This window comes from Cydia fagiglandana, chromosome 13 (assembly GCF_963556715.1).
Source record: "Cydia fagiglandana chromosome 13, ilCydFagi1.1, whole genome shotgun sequence".
NCBI classification, from domain to species: domain Eukaryota; kingdom Metazoa; phylum Arthropoda; class Insecta; order Lepidoptera; family Tortricidae; genus Cydia; species Cydia fagiglandana.
Genome location: NC_085944.1, coordinates 13647876 through 13665097, shown reverse-complemented (window position 1 = coordinate 13665097; position 17222 = coordinate 13647876). Strand labels below are relative to the sequence as shown.

General features: G+C 39.2%; 1 protein-coding gene across 1 annotated transcript in view; it reads right to left on the bottom strand.

Moving 5' to 3' along the window:
- Positions 1-1452: 1452 nt before the first annotated feature.
- Positions 1453-17222, bottom strand: part of LOC134670351 (metabotropic glutamate receptor 2-like) — a 274915-nt gene continuing 259145 nt past the window's right edge. Inside the window, exons 14-17 of the mRNA XM_063528169.1 lie at positions 16558-16771; positions 4956-5107; positions 4131-4242; positions 1453-2947 (exon numbers count right to left, since the gene is read on the bottom strand). Of these exons, the coding sequence (XP_063384239.1) occupies positions 2790-2947; positions 4131-4242; positions 4956-5107; positions 16558-16771 (636 nt within the window). The 3' untranslated portion in view covers positions 1453-2789. The remainder of the gene's footprint in view (positions 2948-4130; positions 4243-4955; positions 5108-16557; positions 16772-17222) is intronic.

The window sequence follows — 17222 nt, the reverse complement described above, 5'->3', positions numbered from 1 at the left end:
AACAAACATGAAAACATCAACGCCCTTTATTTTCTTAAATTATCGTATTCCATATCTTGCATATACGAGTTGAGCTAAAGACAGTAGTAACTAAGTTATACATATAACAAATAACTAGAGAACATCTTAAATATAGTGCTGTTTAAGGGATGTAGTTACAGTTTGAGCAATTTCTATGGGCGAATAAATGATTAGGTGCAGTCCTTACGTAAGTATTTTCTTCTTCTTCAGAAATAAAGTTTACGTCTTGTGAGTTTCATTGAAATCATTAGAGGTTTTTAAGAGAACCAATTTAAATATGTATGATATGTAAAATTCATAGACATTTAGCTGTGAAATGTATCGCGAGTAATGTGAAGTCAATATATGTAGGTATACCTATATACTCGTAGTTTTGGGGTTTAGGTTTAAAAGTTTTGGCTACTGCCCCAGGAGCCCAGACTTTTGAAAGTGCACCTCGAGTCAGACAGATGGCGTTGAATTTAACTTTATGACAAAACACTTTACAGTCTCCTCTCCATCAGATGTATCAGAGCGGCGAAGGTGGTCACAAATATCTGAAATATCTGAACACACCTCTATGGTCAAGGCGTTAGTGGTTAGAGTGAATGTATAGATAGATATCTTTGTGTATACTGGGAATTATTTTTCCCAGTAGTTACCACCAAAATTTTGTTAGAGTTCAATATTGGTGGTAACTACTGGGAAGCCAGCTTAAGGATTTAAGTTAGTTTCCCTCCAGGGCCCGACTTATCTTTCCACCCTGTATAATAATATTTAAGATTTACACACTGACGATAACCGCCTAAGTTTATTCTTTTTATACTTAAAATAATTAATTATTAAATAACCGAATACAGAACCTCCTCACGGGAAAGGAAGTCGCTTAAAAATACACTTAGCGCCTACTGTCCTGGCTCAGAGCTCAACTCATATACACTATCCTTTAAACTTATCTATTATTTTATTTGTAATACATACCTACCTAATATAGGTTTTCATTACACTTAATTTTGGTAAACGGTAGCTTATACTGCAAAACGTAATTCAAGACCAAAAAAAGGAAGACAATGTTGCCCCTGCAATAATTTGTTTGTAAAATAGTAAATTCCTTTTGATAAATAATCACGCTAAGATAATTTATACATTAGTAATTTTACTCCTACGATTTAAAAAAGTACTTTTATTTACTTATTTTTACATAAATACAAGACGCGCTAGTAAAAGTGGCAACATTACAATACTTTTTTTGGTCTTGAATTACGTTTTACAGTTTAGACAATTATATACAATTATCACTATTTGTCTTTGAGATACAGGTATATTTACAATCGGTTTATGTATTAAACATAGTATTTACAAGATTTTTACACTTAATAAATGTGATATGATATAAAAACTGTACATTTATAATAATATTCGTTAAATATTTGAATGATTTAAATATGGAAGCGTTTCTTTTATATATACACGATAAAAATTACATTAATATATTTCGTATAGGTATAGGTAGGTATTACTTATTCTTATTATTAAACAGTAGGAAGATTATGTAGTATTTATTTAATAAGTATAGCTTCTGCCCGTGACTTCGTCTGCGTGGAATGATGATGATGATTGATAAAAACCCGGCAACTGCGAGTCGGACTCGCGCACGAAGGATTCCGTACCGTTACGAAAAAAACGGTAAATCACGTTTATTGAATGGGAGCCCCACATAAATATTTATTTTATCTTGTTTTTATTAGTATTTGTTGTTACAGCGGCAACAGAAATACATCATCTCTGAAAATTTCAACTGTCTAGTTATCACGGTTCATGATTTATAGCCTGGTGACAGACAGACGGATGGATAGACGCATAGACGGACAGACGGACAGTAGAGTCTTGGTAATAGGGTCCCAATTTTACCCATTGGGTACCTACGGAACCTTAAAAACTATCCTATGTTCTTCCCCGGCCTAAAAAATATCTGCATACTAAACTTCATCTAAATTGGTTGAGCGGTCTAAAGTGTGAAGAGGTATTTAGATAAACAGACGGACAGTTACTTTTAATATTTATTTTTAGCTTCTGCTTCGTCTGCGTGGAATGATGATGATTATTGACAAAACTAACCTATGTCCTTTCTTGGGGCCCAAACTATCTCCATACGTAATTTTGTTTAAATCAGTTCAACGGTTTTTAAGCATGAAGAGGTAACAGACAGACACACCTTCGCATTTATAATATAATAATATTATATAGTACGTATGGCTAGTAAGGATAAAAAACATAGGAGAATTCGAAGGATTGACGAAGGTAAAGATAGTAAGTATAGATTTATAGGTTGATCAATAGATAGATGACAAATTATAGTATTTTTCACATAGATGAGGTACGGTGACAGCTGTCAACAAACAAGTTTTTAAGGAATCCAAGAGGGTTTAAAATCTCAATTACGCTATTTTTAGACATTACACTCCGATTGGTTATGTAGCAGAAGAGTAGGTACCTACATTATGTAGGTAGATAGACTGTTAATTATAAGATGGAATAGTCCGAAATTCTTTAAAAAGCTAATATGTACTTGTGCCCCACACTGTTTTAACCATGACAATTACAGGTGGTCTATGTGTGGTTAGTAGGTAATTACATTTTTTTTTCATTTTTAAAGGTGTAAAGAAAAAAACAATTTATACAACAACCGGTTTCCGTGACCTGCCCTTGCAAGAACACGATCTCCTCTTTAAAACATCGTTATTATTTACTCTAGGGTACTCGTTCAATGATTTCGTTGACTTTCGTTGCTATAACGCCTCTGGCTTGTTATTAATTATCTTGACGTTACTAATTTTGTCTTCTTTCTCTTTCTGTTCTTTGTCGACTAGTTGGCACGTTTGACCGTTGGCTAGCTTGGTGAAGTCTGCTGGTTCCGTCTGGGTTTCCTTGTCGGCACATATTGCTCCTGCAATGTGAAAAATAAATACTTAGGTACTTTGTTTACCTCACTGTTATGAAATGCCTTTTTAATAGTATATAATAGGATAAATCGTCGACTTCTGGTCACCATAAACTAAAAATGGTTTGTATTTATCTATTTATAAACAGAATTCAGAATAGCCACTTTATACTTCAAAATTTTGTTTAGGTGAATAGAATTGACTTTTAGTATAAGGTGGCCACTTGGCCAGTTATTAAACAGTGGCCAGTAATTGACGAATGACCATATGGCCAATATTAAGTTTAGTGTAATATATAATAATAAATTTTATAATGTACCAGTAGCCTTAGAAACCAGCGGGCCTTGGTGTTCTGATGCTAAAAAGTTTATTAGAAAGTTAGGTCAACGCCTACGAGAGAAAAGTGGCGACCCCAGGTCCGGCGCATTTTTAATCCAGCGTATTTCGCTAGCCGTGCAAAGGGGAAACGCCAGCAGATTGCTAGGTACATTTAGCCGGGTACCTATGGCCTAATAGCATATAATACCCTTAATTTTTATATTTACCTAGTTATAAGTTTAAATTTCTGTATCTATTTACATTTCATTTTGTAATTAAAAAGTATTAATTGATTTAAAATACATGTATATATAAAATATATTTATATATCTATTTCGTGTTGCTGACTTGAGGCAAAACGGCCGTGGTCTAATATTGATCAGTACCTACAGGTGGATACGTTCGAAGGCGTTTCTCCAACTGGAGTAATATTAAAACGACAAAACTAAATGGCGCAGCCGGTAGGTTTTTTGTGACGGAAGGATAAAACGCTATTCGCTAAGTGGCTGAACGTTTTAAGATGAATAAAGTCTAAGAAAAAAACGTGCCTTGGAAATCAAGAAAAAGTCATTCTCGGATAGATGGTGCACACACCTTTAGCTTATTCTCGGCTAGATGGCGTGACGACACCGTTTCATATTTAACAATTTTAACACATAGATATCAGTGAATGAACATGGATCAAAGTGTTTATTTTGAGTTATAGTCGTTTGTCGATAGATGGCAGTAAATTTACAGTGACTACAAGATTTACTATGACAGGACCCCTCTATACTATCTATTCTTTTTGCTATCATTGACCATTCAGTGACAGTTGTGGTTTTTCATGCATTCGACTTCGTTATTTCTGATAACAGAGGTCACACTTACGCTTGCTCGCCGAGCGGGGCACGGCATGCGCGGGCGCCGGTTTTCTGCTGTAGCGGACCGGCATGATGCTCTGGCGCACGTTGCGCTCGGGCCGGATCAGGATTATGTACAACTGGAACACACAATATCAAATCATAGAGTCATTGAATCTTAGCCAGTGTTATGCGTTAGTTTAATACTTAGGCAGAGTGCTGGCAGGTGGACCAAAAGGTTGAAGGATTGGTGGCCGCTTTTGGATGAAAGAAGCGCCTGGCGTCCGTTAGCTAGTTGGGTGGATGACATTCGGAAAATTGCGGGGCACTTTTGGATGAGACTAGCCCAGGACCGGGATAAGTGGCGTACACGCAGAGAGGCCTATGCTCAGCAGTGGGCGACTGAAGGCTAGAATGATGATGATGATGATGCGTTAGTTAATTCAAGCTTACACTTTGTACAACGACGTAATGAGGGAGAACTAGCTCGAGAAAAAAGTTTAGAGCTATTTATAATGTCTTTATTATTGTATGCGGGGTGCCTCCTGAAGAGTTGCAGGCAAGCAAACGGGTTGTAAAATCAATCAAAGATGTGTAATTTTATGGAGCTCTGGATATTATGGCTAATTCTGTATTTAGTTCGAATGCAATATCAGGGACTATAGCCTAATTCGTTTCGTGCAAGAGTAGTAGGTAAGACGTATAAAAGGGCTGAGTTTATTATTATTGGGAATCATTTATAATAAACAATTACAAATTACAAGTTGTCCTTGGATGTTTGGCAAAGAATGAAAGAATTCTTATGACAAATTTGATAAGCAAAGTAAGGTACCGTAAGGTGCAGTAGTCGTACCTTAGGTGAAAACAGGCAGACGAGGGTGACGCTGGCACTAAGCGATATGGTGACAGCCATGCTGGTGACTCGCAGGGGCACGTGGCTCGCGGTCCCGAAGTAGAGAGGCACGAAGGCTAGCCAGATCACGCATGTCGTGTACATGGTGAACCCTGGAATAAAATGGCTTTTATTACATGAATGTAGTAAGTACAAGATACAATACACACAGGGAAAAAAAATACGATGTTATAAATTTCAGTCGCTCTAGCCAACTGAGCATTTCCGACGGTGAGAAGAATTTTTCTATTTCATTCTACGTTATGTTCTGTGCTAGAGAACTGTTGTTCTACGTTGGTAGCGATAATTGCTTATTGTGATTTGGGACTTCGGCGCTGGTAAAATGTGTAGGTAGCTAACTGCCCAAACTGTATCATCCATAGTCTACTAAAATTGTATACTTAAAGGATGACTCATGCTATACAGAGCCGTGCCCGGGCCGAGATGTTCGGCATGTCATTTTCTATGACGGCTGATCGGTGATCACGTGGTGCTTTCCATAGAAAAGGAAGCGCCGCGCCGGGCCCCAGCCCGGTCTAGCTTGAGTCATCCTGCTGGCCTAGCCAAAGTTACAATCGCTATCGCTTCGACAACGAAAAGCATTATGTCTCTCTATCACTCTTCCATATTAGTGTGACAGTGACAGTTGCGTTTCGATCGCTACGGAGCGTAAGCGATTGGCATCTTGGCTACGCGGCCTGAACTCGGTTATTCCTTACTGTACGCAGATGCTTAATACTGTGTATAGTGTGGGTAAGAATGGAATCATATGAGTGATGACAGTAATGTGTATGTGCGTTTCAATTAAATAACTATTTGCGGATAATTCGTACAGATAGAAATCAATGCCACACCCCGGACACTGGCGATTAAATGTATGAAACAAACGCGTTCCTACGCGCACAGCTAAGCTCGTGTAGGTGAACGCGTACTTTGCTTGTGTGAGTGAGATAAGACGTGCGAGGGTTCTCGCCATTTTGTTGTCAAGTTCGATGACCTCAGTGACTCAAAACTCATTGCACGAATTAGGAATACTTAAATAAGAATCGTATTATGCTGTAAGGTGGGTATCTAAGCTCGATTTAAGTATACAATAGTTTCCTATTTTTAACCGACTTCCAAATCCCAAAGGAGGAGGTTATCAATTCGGTTGTATGTTTTTTTTTATTATTTTTATTTTTTTTTATTTTTTTTTTTTATTTTTTATGTTTGTTACTCCATATCTCCGTCATTACTGGATCGATTTTGAAAATTCTTTTTTTGATTGAATGTATATGCATACAGATTGGTCCCGTTTTTGTCAAAACCCAGTTCTGATGATGGGATCCATGAGGAATCGAGGGAACTCCTCAAATCTTAAAGGCCTACATATAGTAATAATAATAAATAATAAATAAAATCGTTTATTTCGACCAACTTAGGATCATATTCATTGACATATTATAATGAAAATTAAGATTAAAATTAAATTGACTAAATTTACATTAAAATAAAAATAAATTATAATAAATTAAATTAAAGCATTATATTCTAACTTATACATACTAACACAACAAACAATAAGAGCCTTAGAGAGGCTTGGACACCAGCACGTGAATCATATGACAGTGATTCAGGTACTGGCAGTCAAACCTCTCTGCGAACGCCCTCAAGATGCCGTTGGCACTAGCCCGCACTCTGCGCACCAGGGATGTGCAGCGTTTCCTCATTGTGGTGTAGAAACAGTCTACTCTGGCCTCCGCGAACATCCCCGACGCACTACAAAAACGAGGTAGTCCCATCAGCACCCTGAAGGCATTATTATATTGTATACGAAGAGCGTTGTACTGCTTTTGCGTATAGCACGCCCACAGATTAGCAGTGTAAAAGGTAGTACAGAAAGCTCTAAAAAGAGTCTTTTTCACCTCAGTGGAGCAACTAACAAATCTGCGGGCCACCATATTCGCTCTAACACACAACGCTCTCCGTTCCCTTTCAATGTCAGCATCATCTTTCAAGTCAGAGGTTACTACATGCCCAAGGTATTTGAAACGGTCCACCCTATTAAGTGGAGTTCCGTTTAACTTAATAGGAGGTACTGGTGGTAGTTTTTTACCTCTAACTTGAAAGACCATGCATTCAGATTTCTTGACATTATATGTCAAACCGTGACTGATTGCATATTTCTCACATATATTTATGAGCTTCGCCAAACCACAAGGAGAGGCACTCAGCAGCACCATATCGTCTGCATAGCTTATGTTATTCAGACAAGTATCGCCAATGTGGCATCCGACAGTAGTGCTGCTGAGCTCCTCTAAAAGTGCGTTGATATACAGGTTGAAGAGCTTGGGCGAGGTCACCCCTCCCTGCCTCACCCCACACTCCAACCTGTATGGCTCCGAATAAGCGCTTGACCATCGTACTACATTCCTCTGGTTTAGGTACCAGTATTTAAACATTCTACACAGCTCAACCGGCATTTTCGTGTTCCTTAACTTCCGCCAGAGGACGTCGTAGTTGACGAGGTCAAACGCCTTCGATAAGTCAAGGAAGCATGCATAAATACATGTGCCTCTCTCTGTGTAGTGCTTGACAGTCTCCTTAAGACACAATATGGCAGTTTCCGTAGAGAGTCCAGGCCTGAAAGCGAATTGATTTTGATGTATATCAAGGTACTTGTCCAATTGTGTACCAAGCAGACTGTCCAGCACTTTAGCTACCACTGTCGCTAGCGAGATCGGTCTGTAGTTGTTTTTATCACCTACATCACCACCCTTATCCTTGACAATTGGTACTACCACAGTCCTCATCATTGCCTCGGGTGATTAGTGATTTTTAGGTTTTTATCAACAAATCAAGCATATACACCCAAAAAAGTGACATTTGATGAAGTGGAACTGCTGATGATGATCAGAACGGAACTCTTTAACGACGCATAGTTCACGGTTGGCGATTTGTCCTCTTCGTTATGTTTGTTAAGCAAGTTAAGTTTTTAAGCCACATTTTTGTCAAGCTCGAGTTCTGATGATGGGATCCATGAGGAATCAAGGGAACTCCTCAAATCTTAAAGGCATGCGTATAGAGATTTTTGTATTTACATCAGAAAATCAAGCATTTTCATTAAAAACTGTTGCATTTGATGAAGTGGAACTGCTGATGATGATCAGAACAGAACTCTTCAACGACGCATAGTTCACGGTTGGCGATTTTTCCTTTTCGTTATGTTCGTTAAGCAAGTTAAGTTTTTAAGCCACATTTTTGTCAAGCTCGAGTTCTGATGATGGGATCCATAAGGAATCGAGGGAACTCCTCAAATATTAAAGGCATACGTATAGATTTTTTTGTATTTTCATCATAAAATCAAGCATTTACATTAAAAACTGTCGCATTTGATGAAGTGGAACTGCTGATGATGACCAGAACAGAACTCTTCAATGACGCATGGTACACGTTCGGTGATTACGAATTTCGATTTTGACTTGGACTGGGACCCGGACTCGGACTCATACCCGGATCCGGTTCGGACCCGGACCTGGACTCGGATCCGGATTCGGACCCGGACTCGGAACCGGACTCGGACCCGGACTCGGATCCGGACTCGGACCCGGTCTCGGACCCGGACACGGACCCGGACTCGGACCCGGACTCGGTCCCGGACTCGGACCCGAACTCGGACCCGGACTCGGACCCGGACTCGGACCCGGACTCGGACCCGGACTCGGACCCGGACCCGGACTCGGACCCGGACTCGGACCCGGACTCGGACCCGGACTCGGACCCGGACTCGAACCCGGACCTTGACCCAGAAAACCACTATGATACCTTAACTAAATAATCAACTATGATTACCTACCATAAAATTAATGTACGTATAAAGTACGATGATGCCAATCTTACTAGCCCCTCCCGCTTAAACCCCCGTACACCGCACGGCATGCGCCATTAAGTGGGTTAGGTTAGGTTTGAACTGCGATCCTCACAGAGCCGAACAAGGATTAGGTTAGGTTAGAACTGCGAGCCTTACAGAAACGAAATGCTACTTGAAAAGTGGGTTTGATTAGGTTCGAACTGCGATCCGCACAGAACCGAACTTCTATCTGAGGAGTGGGTTAGGTTAGGCTAGAACTACGACCCTCATGGCTCCTCTTCACGATGGGCCAACGCCGGCCCCTCCAAGGGACGCAGCCATGCGGTAGAATGAGATAGCAATATCACTTGCTCCCTCTAACGCATAAATGCGTCCCTTGGAGTGGCCGGCGTTGGCCCATCCTGTAGAGGAGCCATTATACAGAAGCGAAATGCTAGTAGAAAAGTGGGTGGTTTTACCTCCTTTTCTACATAGTGTACCATCTACAATAATCTTTCATCGGCCCCCATGGAAGTCGGTTTTTTTTTCTTAAAAATTAAATTTATGAATCAGTATAAACGAAGTAACAAATTTTTTGTAAGGAAATCAGGCCACCAAAATATTACGTAAGTTGAAAACATGATTTTTTGTTCATATAGATATTGTGTTGTTTTTAGTGTGATCTGATAGGTTTTGTAAATATTTGAATATTTTACGTGGCCTCCGCTCTGCGCACCGCGTCGTCGCGTCCTTGCCAGCCGGTAACTGTGAGGTAACCGAGAGCGGGTGGGCGGCACTTTCAACGGGATGCAGGGAGTGTCCATACTGTACGTTAGTACTCTTTATTATACTGTGTCAATGCTATCTATATTGTCCCAAGAATCGCAATGTCAGGTTGAGACAGCAGAGTTCGAGAAGAGCCGATAGTAATTATGAACCTCCTGAACCAACAGTCCTAGAAGTCTCGCCATTGCCTTATTCTCGAATGTGCATTTGATGTGTTAGATTGATATCAAAATCGTTTTTAAAGGTGTGCGCTTCTCGCTCTATGAGTCAGCACAATTACATGTGTGCGAGTGAACCAGTTAATAAAATTGAGGGCACCTCACACAGATCGACCTAGTCCCAAACTAAGCATAGCTTGTACTACGGGTACTAGGCGACGATATAAACATACTTATACATATAGATAAATACTCATAGATCCACGACTCAGGAACAAATATCTGTGTTCATCACACAAATAAATGCCATTACCGGGATTCGAACCTTCGCAGGCAGGGTCACTGCCCACTAGGCCAAACCGGTCGTCAAACCGGACCAATCCGGAAAATAGCATAGACGATGGATGGGATCCCGGTGGGCATAGATCTGATATTGAATTGATATTGTATTGGTGTTGAATATTGATCGGAGAATGCGGGCCCAATTAGAACGGTCGCCCGGCGAGCTGAATAGCTTTGTTCTTCGTGGCTTTTGCTTCGACTAGCTATTTGATTGTCTATGTATGTATATGCTCACTATGTAATATATTATGTTGTGCGTACAACGTACTTCACGAACGGGTACCTTTTTAGGGTTCCGTACCCGAAAGGTAAATACACCCTATTACTAAGACACCTCGTTCCGTCTGTCTGTTTTCTCATGAAGTGTTATAGCTTCACATTTCGAATCTAAATGTAATTTTGTTGCCGCTATAACAACACATACTAAAAACAGACTAAAATAGATATTTAAGTGGGGTTCCCATACAACAAACGTAATGGTACGGGAACCCTTCGTGCGCGAGTTCGACTCGCTCTTGGCCGGTTTTATTAATAGTTAAACGGCATACTAAGGTTTACATTATGAGAAGTTTACCTACTTAAATGATTTTGACAAGCAAATGTCGAAACCTGATGCTTATCAGAGCCTAGTCTCTAATCTGTCTATAGATTCTAAAGCATAATGAAGTCGATAAGCGATGAGCCAGTCGTGCCCATTGTTCGACATCATTGTGTGGGACAATGCGTTGTTGACACGGGGGTCGCGGCACTGATGTGATTGAGACAATGCGAATTGTTGACATGCGGGGTCTGATTGAGTTGGGACTGTTGGGAGTAATAAGGCTTGAGGAGCTTAGGATTCTGATTTTGCGACTTATTGTCGAGCCTTTGTATTTAGGATATAATATGTCTGGGTGACCGAAATTAATCTGGAGCGTAAGAATAGGCCACCTAGGTCGGGAGAACTTTCTTTGAGCTTTCACTTATATTCATATAAATCTAGCGGCCTCCTAGCCTAGTCAGTAGTGACCCTGCCTCCGAAGCAGGAGGTCCCGGGTTCGAATCCTGGTAAGTTATTTGTGTGTTCATCACAAATATTTGTTCCTGAGTTATGGATGTTTTCTATGTATATAAGTATTATATATGTGTATATTATATATATCGTCGTCTAGCACCCACAACACAAGCCTTATTGAGCTTACTGTGGGACTAGGTTGATCTGTGTAAAATTGTGCTATAATATTTATTTATTTATTATTTATCTATTACAACATGCTTATCATGTATTGGATTCCACTTCTAGAATGAATCAAAAAATTATCTTTCCCTTTGACTGGGATGGGGGAGTTCAAAGTACCTAATGTAAAAGTTTAAGTAAAATGACTGTAAAGGTTCCGTTGATTGCTCCAAAGGTTCTTTACAATACCCGCCTACTTATATGTTGTTATTACGCTTTATTAATCTTTTCGATTTTTATTTCGGTAGGACGTTTCAATGTTACAGATTTATGATTTCTGCGTGCGGTCAAATAAATATATCTTACACAAAATCAAGACGGGTCACTTTATGTGTAAGTCTATTCTCCATGTTAAGCAAAATATAATTGTAAGTAAGTATTATTTATTAAATTTGTAAGTTCGCACGCTATATACTTTATACAGTTTCTACCTGTGGAAACTTGTAATTGGCTTACTGTTTCTATGTTATTACCTAACTTGTTACTCAAGCTGTAAGTTTTCCTAATAAATAAAATAAAAATAAAAATAAAATATATGATATGTTTCACAGAAGCGAAATGTTAAGAACTTCATAAGAATAAGGTGACCTTCCCAGATCTAAACATATAAACGAAATATTTTTTCAGTGAGATTTATTAAAGCATCTACTAAAATAACACTACATTTTAATTTAGTAGGAGGATAAATAAAAAACAAATATATTTTATAAACTTTTGTCTACTAAAAGTTTCTACATATTCGTGCATTAGGTATCCATAATATTTTTTTTTATTTACCAATAACTAAAAGACTCGAGTAATCTTCTGGCTGTTGAAGCTCATTATGTTCGTCAACATAAGCAGCTATTTGATAAAGAGTGTGTGACAATTTTACGCATCCAATTTTTTCTGCACACTTATTCTCCGCGTAGCCGTACGCCCAGTACAAAACTAAATCCTGACAGTTGCAAGACCATAAATCGTAAACAAATTTTCCTGGAGTTTTACTATTTACGGTACATTCGAGACGCTCGAGTATTTCCTGGTACCTGACATCGCTTTCCTTATCATTCCCGTTTTTTTCATCGATTTGTTCAGCTCTTAAAATTACACGGTTCTGATGATGTAGACACTCCGTTGAATTGATGTACGACGACTTTAAGTATGAATCGATACCGATAACTCCGTTGTTCGTTGACTTGTCTCCTACAACAAAGACTTCGGCAATTTTTTTATTGATGACCATCATGTAATGTTCCGCCATCTTGCTTGTGGGAATCCTACAAGAGATTATGTCACCCGTGCGAGGGTGACCATCTTTCATGATCGATCTGAATGACTGCTTTAGCTCACTATCCAAAGTACCAAATACAAATTTACCCTCGTTTGTGTCGAACATGGTGTACCCTCGTATTGTGCTTTCTTGAAAATTTCCATGAGCGATAGGCTGATACACATACGTCTTTAGTAATGCGCCTATACCAGACGTAACCTTATTGACCGCAGAGCCCGCATCTTCTGTAAGTGATTCGCCGAAGCTGCCTCGACGTGTTCTCTTGCTGACAGGTAGTTTACCATTTCTTATTTGGTCAAATTCTTTTTTAATATCAATGATTTCATGAATTGTGCGCACAGCATCAGACGCAGACTTGGAAGCGTCGGCTAAACTCTCTGCTGTAATTTCACTGCCTCGGCGTGTTCTCTTGCTTTCAGTTTCTTTTTTACCGTTTCTTATTGCGTCAAACTCTCTTTTAATATCGATGATTCCATGAGCCGTATGAACAGCATCGGATGCAGACCTGGAAGCGTTAGATACGCTCTCTAATGTAATTTCACTGCCTCTACGTGTTCTTATGCTGCTTTCGCTAAATCCAAGCACCCCACAAAATAAAATACAGATCAAGATGAACCCGTTCATTTTTACGGATATCTACTTACTGACAATCACCTACAAGTGGACGGTCAGTTTATATAGCAAAATGTTATGGCAGGCACGCGTCATTGGGATGTAATTCGATATGCATCCGATGCGGTGCAAGACCGCAATATAATATTACAAGGTTAACCCTTGAACTTGATCCGGTATAACCCATAAATACGAAATTTTTTTTAGGCGAGAGTTAAACATTTTTATCAAAGTTTCACGAAAATCGGTTAAAAATTGTGACCTGTAGAGGACATACGAAAGCAAAATGCCCGAGTCACAACGTAGACCTTCGCTAAGCTTCGGTAATCGGTCAAATATAAAGAGAACACTTTTGTCTTGTCCTATTGACCTACCCTGGGTTTGTCTCCAGAAATGATAATGGATATCAAGGCAATGGCAACAAAAAGTCTGTAAATGCTAATCGTTGTTAATTAATAAGTTAGAAAAGTTCTTCTTAGACTATTATCGCGTAACAGCACGGAAGGACACATTTGTCACATTTAAAAAAATCCAGACGAGCTAAGTTGCTAACTATAGATAATGACAGATGCGTGTTTAGGTTTAGGTAGAGGCCAGCGAAGGGTTATCATCAAGGTTACAAACAGTGTGTGGTTTGTGGTTAATTCAACAGGACTTAGGTCCGGTCAACTGACTTATCATAGTACCAAACTAACTCAACAAAGAATTGAGGAACTGCACCACTCACCCACACAACTACATATTGCAAAATTAATTAAGGTACAGACAGTTAAGTGAAACTGGCGGTTAACTGACAAAATAGGGCTAAGGTCATGTCCAGGATTAGAAAGTAACCTGCCATTTGCTAGCATTATATTATTACCGCGTTATCCCTACTATAATCCATACTAATATCATAAATGCGAAAGTGTGTCTGTCTATTCGTCTTTCTGCCTGTCTAAAGTTTAAATTTGGCTTAGAGATAGTTTGAGTCCCGGGGAAGTACATATGATATATAGTTTTTATGTCAGAAGATTCGGAAGTCATCCGTAGGTAAAGCGGAAAAGGGGGATAGAAATGAGAATATGTACTTATTTATGAATTGCTTATTAATTGGTGTAAGCAATGAAGCATTTATTATGCTTAAAATTATTTCCATTAGATTTTATCCAGGCGCTACACTTACTCTAACTGCTAGAACAAATTCCACGCAGACGAAGTCGCGGGCACAAGCTAGTATAGTAATAATTAGTAGTCTGGGCCACTTTCTATAAAAATAAACAGAGGGGCTACCGCGAAAACCGAAATTCGCAAATTGCGGGGATCTTTCTCTTTTACTCCAATGAAGGCGTAATTAGAGTGACAGAGAAAAATGCCCGCAATTTGCGAACTTCAATTTTCGCGGTTATAGCCCAGTAAACAAATAGTAGCTTGGTTTGATTCACCACAGACCGCTATAGTACATGCTCCAATTATTTCACTTTAATTAAAAGTAAACAATAATTTTCGGTCGCGCCTTTGTTGTTCCAATAACCGCTGACTAAATCAATATTTCGCATCCCAATTTGTAGAATTGACACAAATAGTTTCCTATATTTTAACCATCTCGGTTTCGCTGAACCATAGTAAAAAATATGGTTGTCTGTACAGTCGGTTAACGGACGATAATTTTGCGTGATAACGTCATAAGAAAACATTATCATTACATCACGTAACGTTACCATGGAGATCTGTCCACAACGTTACCATGGAGATCTGTCTACAACGTTACCATGGAGATTTGTCCACAACGTGACACGTTTTCGTGCATGCTACCGGTGTGTTCATCGATTTATAAGACGTTATCACGTCAAAAGGAATATAAAGACTTTCAAAGTGGAGTTATTTGCTACGAAAAATGTCACTGCTGTTGCACGCCAACATCTCCCAAAGGAAATGTATCAAAGCGTTTGCCAAACCAGTTTCTACGATAAGTTTTGCGCCGTACAGCGCCATCTGGTACTGCTGTCAAAAACTTACCTAGAATAAATTATTCAATTTTGTTCGTCTTGTTTTTTTTAGTCTATGTTGAAACCAATAATCGATAGTCAGCTGAAATATGAGTAATTGGGTATAACCCGTTCACAAATCTCGGGAACATTCTGTTTATAAATTATAGTCTGTAGGTTTAGTTGGACAATTATCGTGTCCATACGTAAAGTGGGAAAATTATTTGTAAATATTGTTCAAACAGTCAACATGCAACGTGAAGCGTGTTTTGTTTGCTAGTCATTATATAGTATAGGTATATTAAAATTGTAGGGTACAATATGCAAATGAAGGCCATTGATAGAGGATTTTATAAGCTACCGATTTTACCTACATGTATAGTATTTATGTCCACTGAAAATTAATGGTTTCGGAGCAATATTGTAATTTGGCTCTATACAGTATGGATAACCATGAGAACAGTTTTCTGTCAAATCTGGACAACTTGTTGTAGACTTGTCTCCTGGCCAATATTTTGTTAAACAGACCTATAGCTAGTTTTGTGCCTTAGTTAGAAATGTGAAAGTAGAAGTGAAAGTGGTTTTGCCTTTTCCGTTCTAATTACATAATTATATTTTTTTACACTAAGTAAAGAACATGTGTGTGCGCATAAATATGCATATTAATTTGTCACTGTGCGTGAATACCACACAATTAATCGCAAAAAATTACTCTCCGCGATACCGCTTGTTGAGCCACTTAGGGTCCCAGCTAAATTAGTTGTCCAATACTTACGCTATGATGTGTCCAATTTAGCTGGAAACCTAAATGGCTCAACAATCACGGAACGTACCTAACTTGCCCCGTAGACAACATGCCAATCGCTAACGCTATGTAGCGAACGTAACGCAGCTGTCACTCTCACACTAATAGGTACTTAGGGCATACTGAAAATTCCTGGAACTGGCCACTTAGAAAAAATAAGTCATCTCATATTTTGACGACCGGTCTGGCCTAGTGGGTAGTGACCCTGCCTGCAAAGCCGATGGTCCTTGGTTCGAATCCCAGTAAGGGCATTTATTTGTATGATGATACAGATATTTGTTCCTGAGTCATGGTTGTTTTCTATGTATTTAAGTATTTGTATATTATATATATCGTTGTCTGAGTATCCATACAACACAAGCCTTCTTGAGCTTACTGTGGGACTTAGTCAATCTGTGTAAGAATGTCCTATAATATTTATTTATATATTTATTTATTTATATATCAGAATCCAGAAACTTTCAGCATGGCCCACGTACGGAAGAGTGATAGAGAGACACAAAGCGAGTTGATGGCGAAGCGCAAGCGATCATCACCTTGACTAGGCCGCCAGTATATTCGCGAAGAATACTTACCGATATGCTTGCTCTCATTAAAAGCCTCCGGTATCTTGCGCGTGAGCACAGCGTACACCGTGCAGACGAGGATGAGCACGATGGGGTAGAAGAACGCGATCATATACGACGCGTCCACGTACGAGTCGCATACCAGCATGTTGTCTTCTCTCGTCGGGTAGTGGAACATGGCCCGGGCCGGGGCCACTATCATCCATACCACTACTATTAGCACCTGGAAAATGGAATAAGTTTAATACTTTAGTGTTTCTAACACATTATAACATAATTTTATCGGGTCTATTGTGGTATAGTATAGGGAGACAGATTGTTGAGTAAGTAGTTCAGTAGTAAACGGACCATTAGATAGAGCGCATGTGTTTAATTTAATAACATCTCTACCCCTCCCGTCACCTCATGGCGACCGTGACAGGATTTTAATAAACTCTCTACCCCTCTCGTCACCTCACTATCGCGAATCAGTTTTGATTGAGCTGGATTGAAACGTCGAAAATAAAAGTAACACGAAATTATATCCTTGACAAGTGGACCGGGAAGTCTTTAAACAATTTGTGAAAGCCAAATATGAGGTCTAACTTTTTAACAGCAAGGGGACACACATACAACAACACATCGTATAACGTATAGTCGGGCATTTTCAGTTGCCAGCGAAATTTAAAATTTAA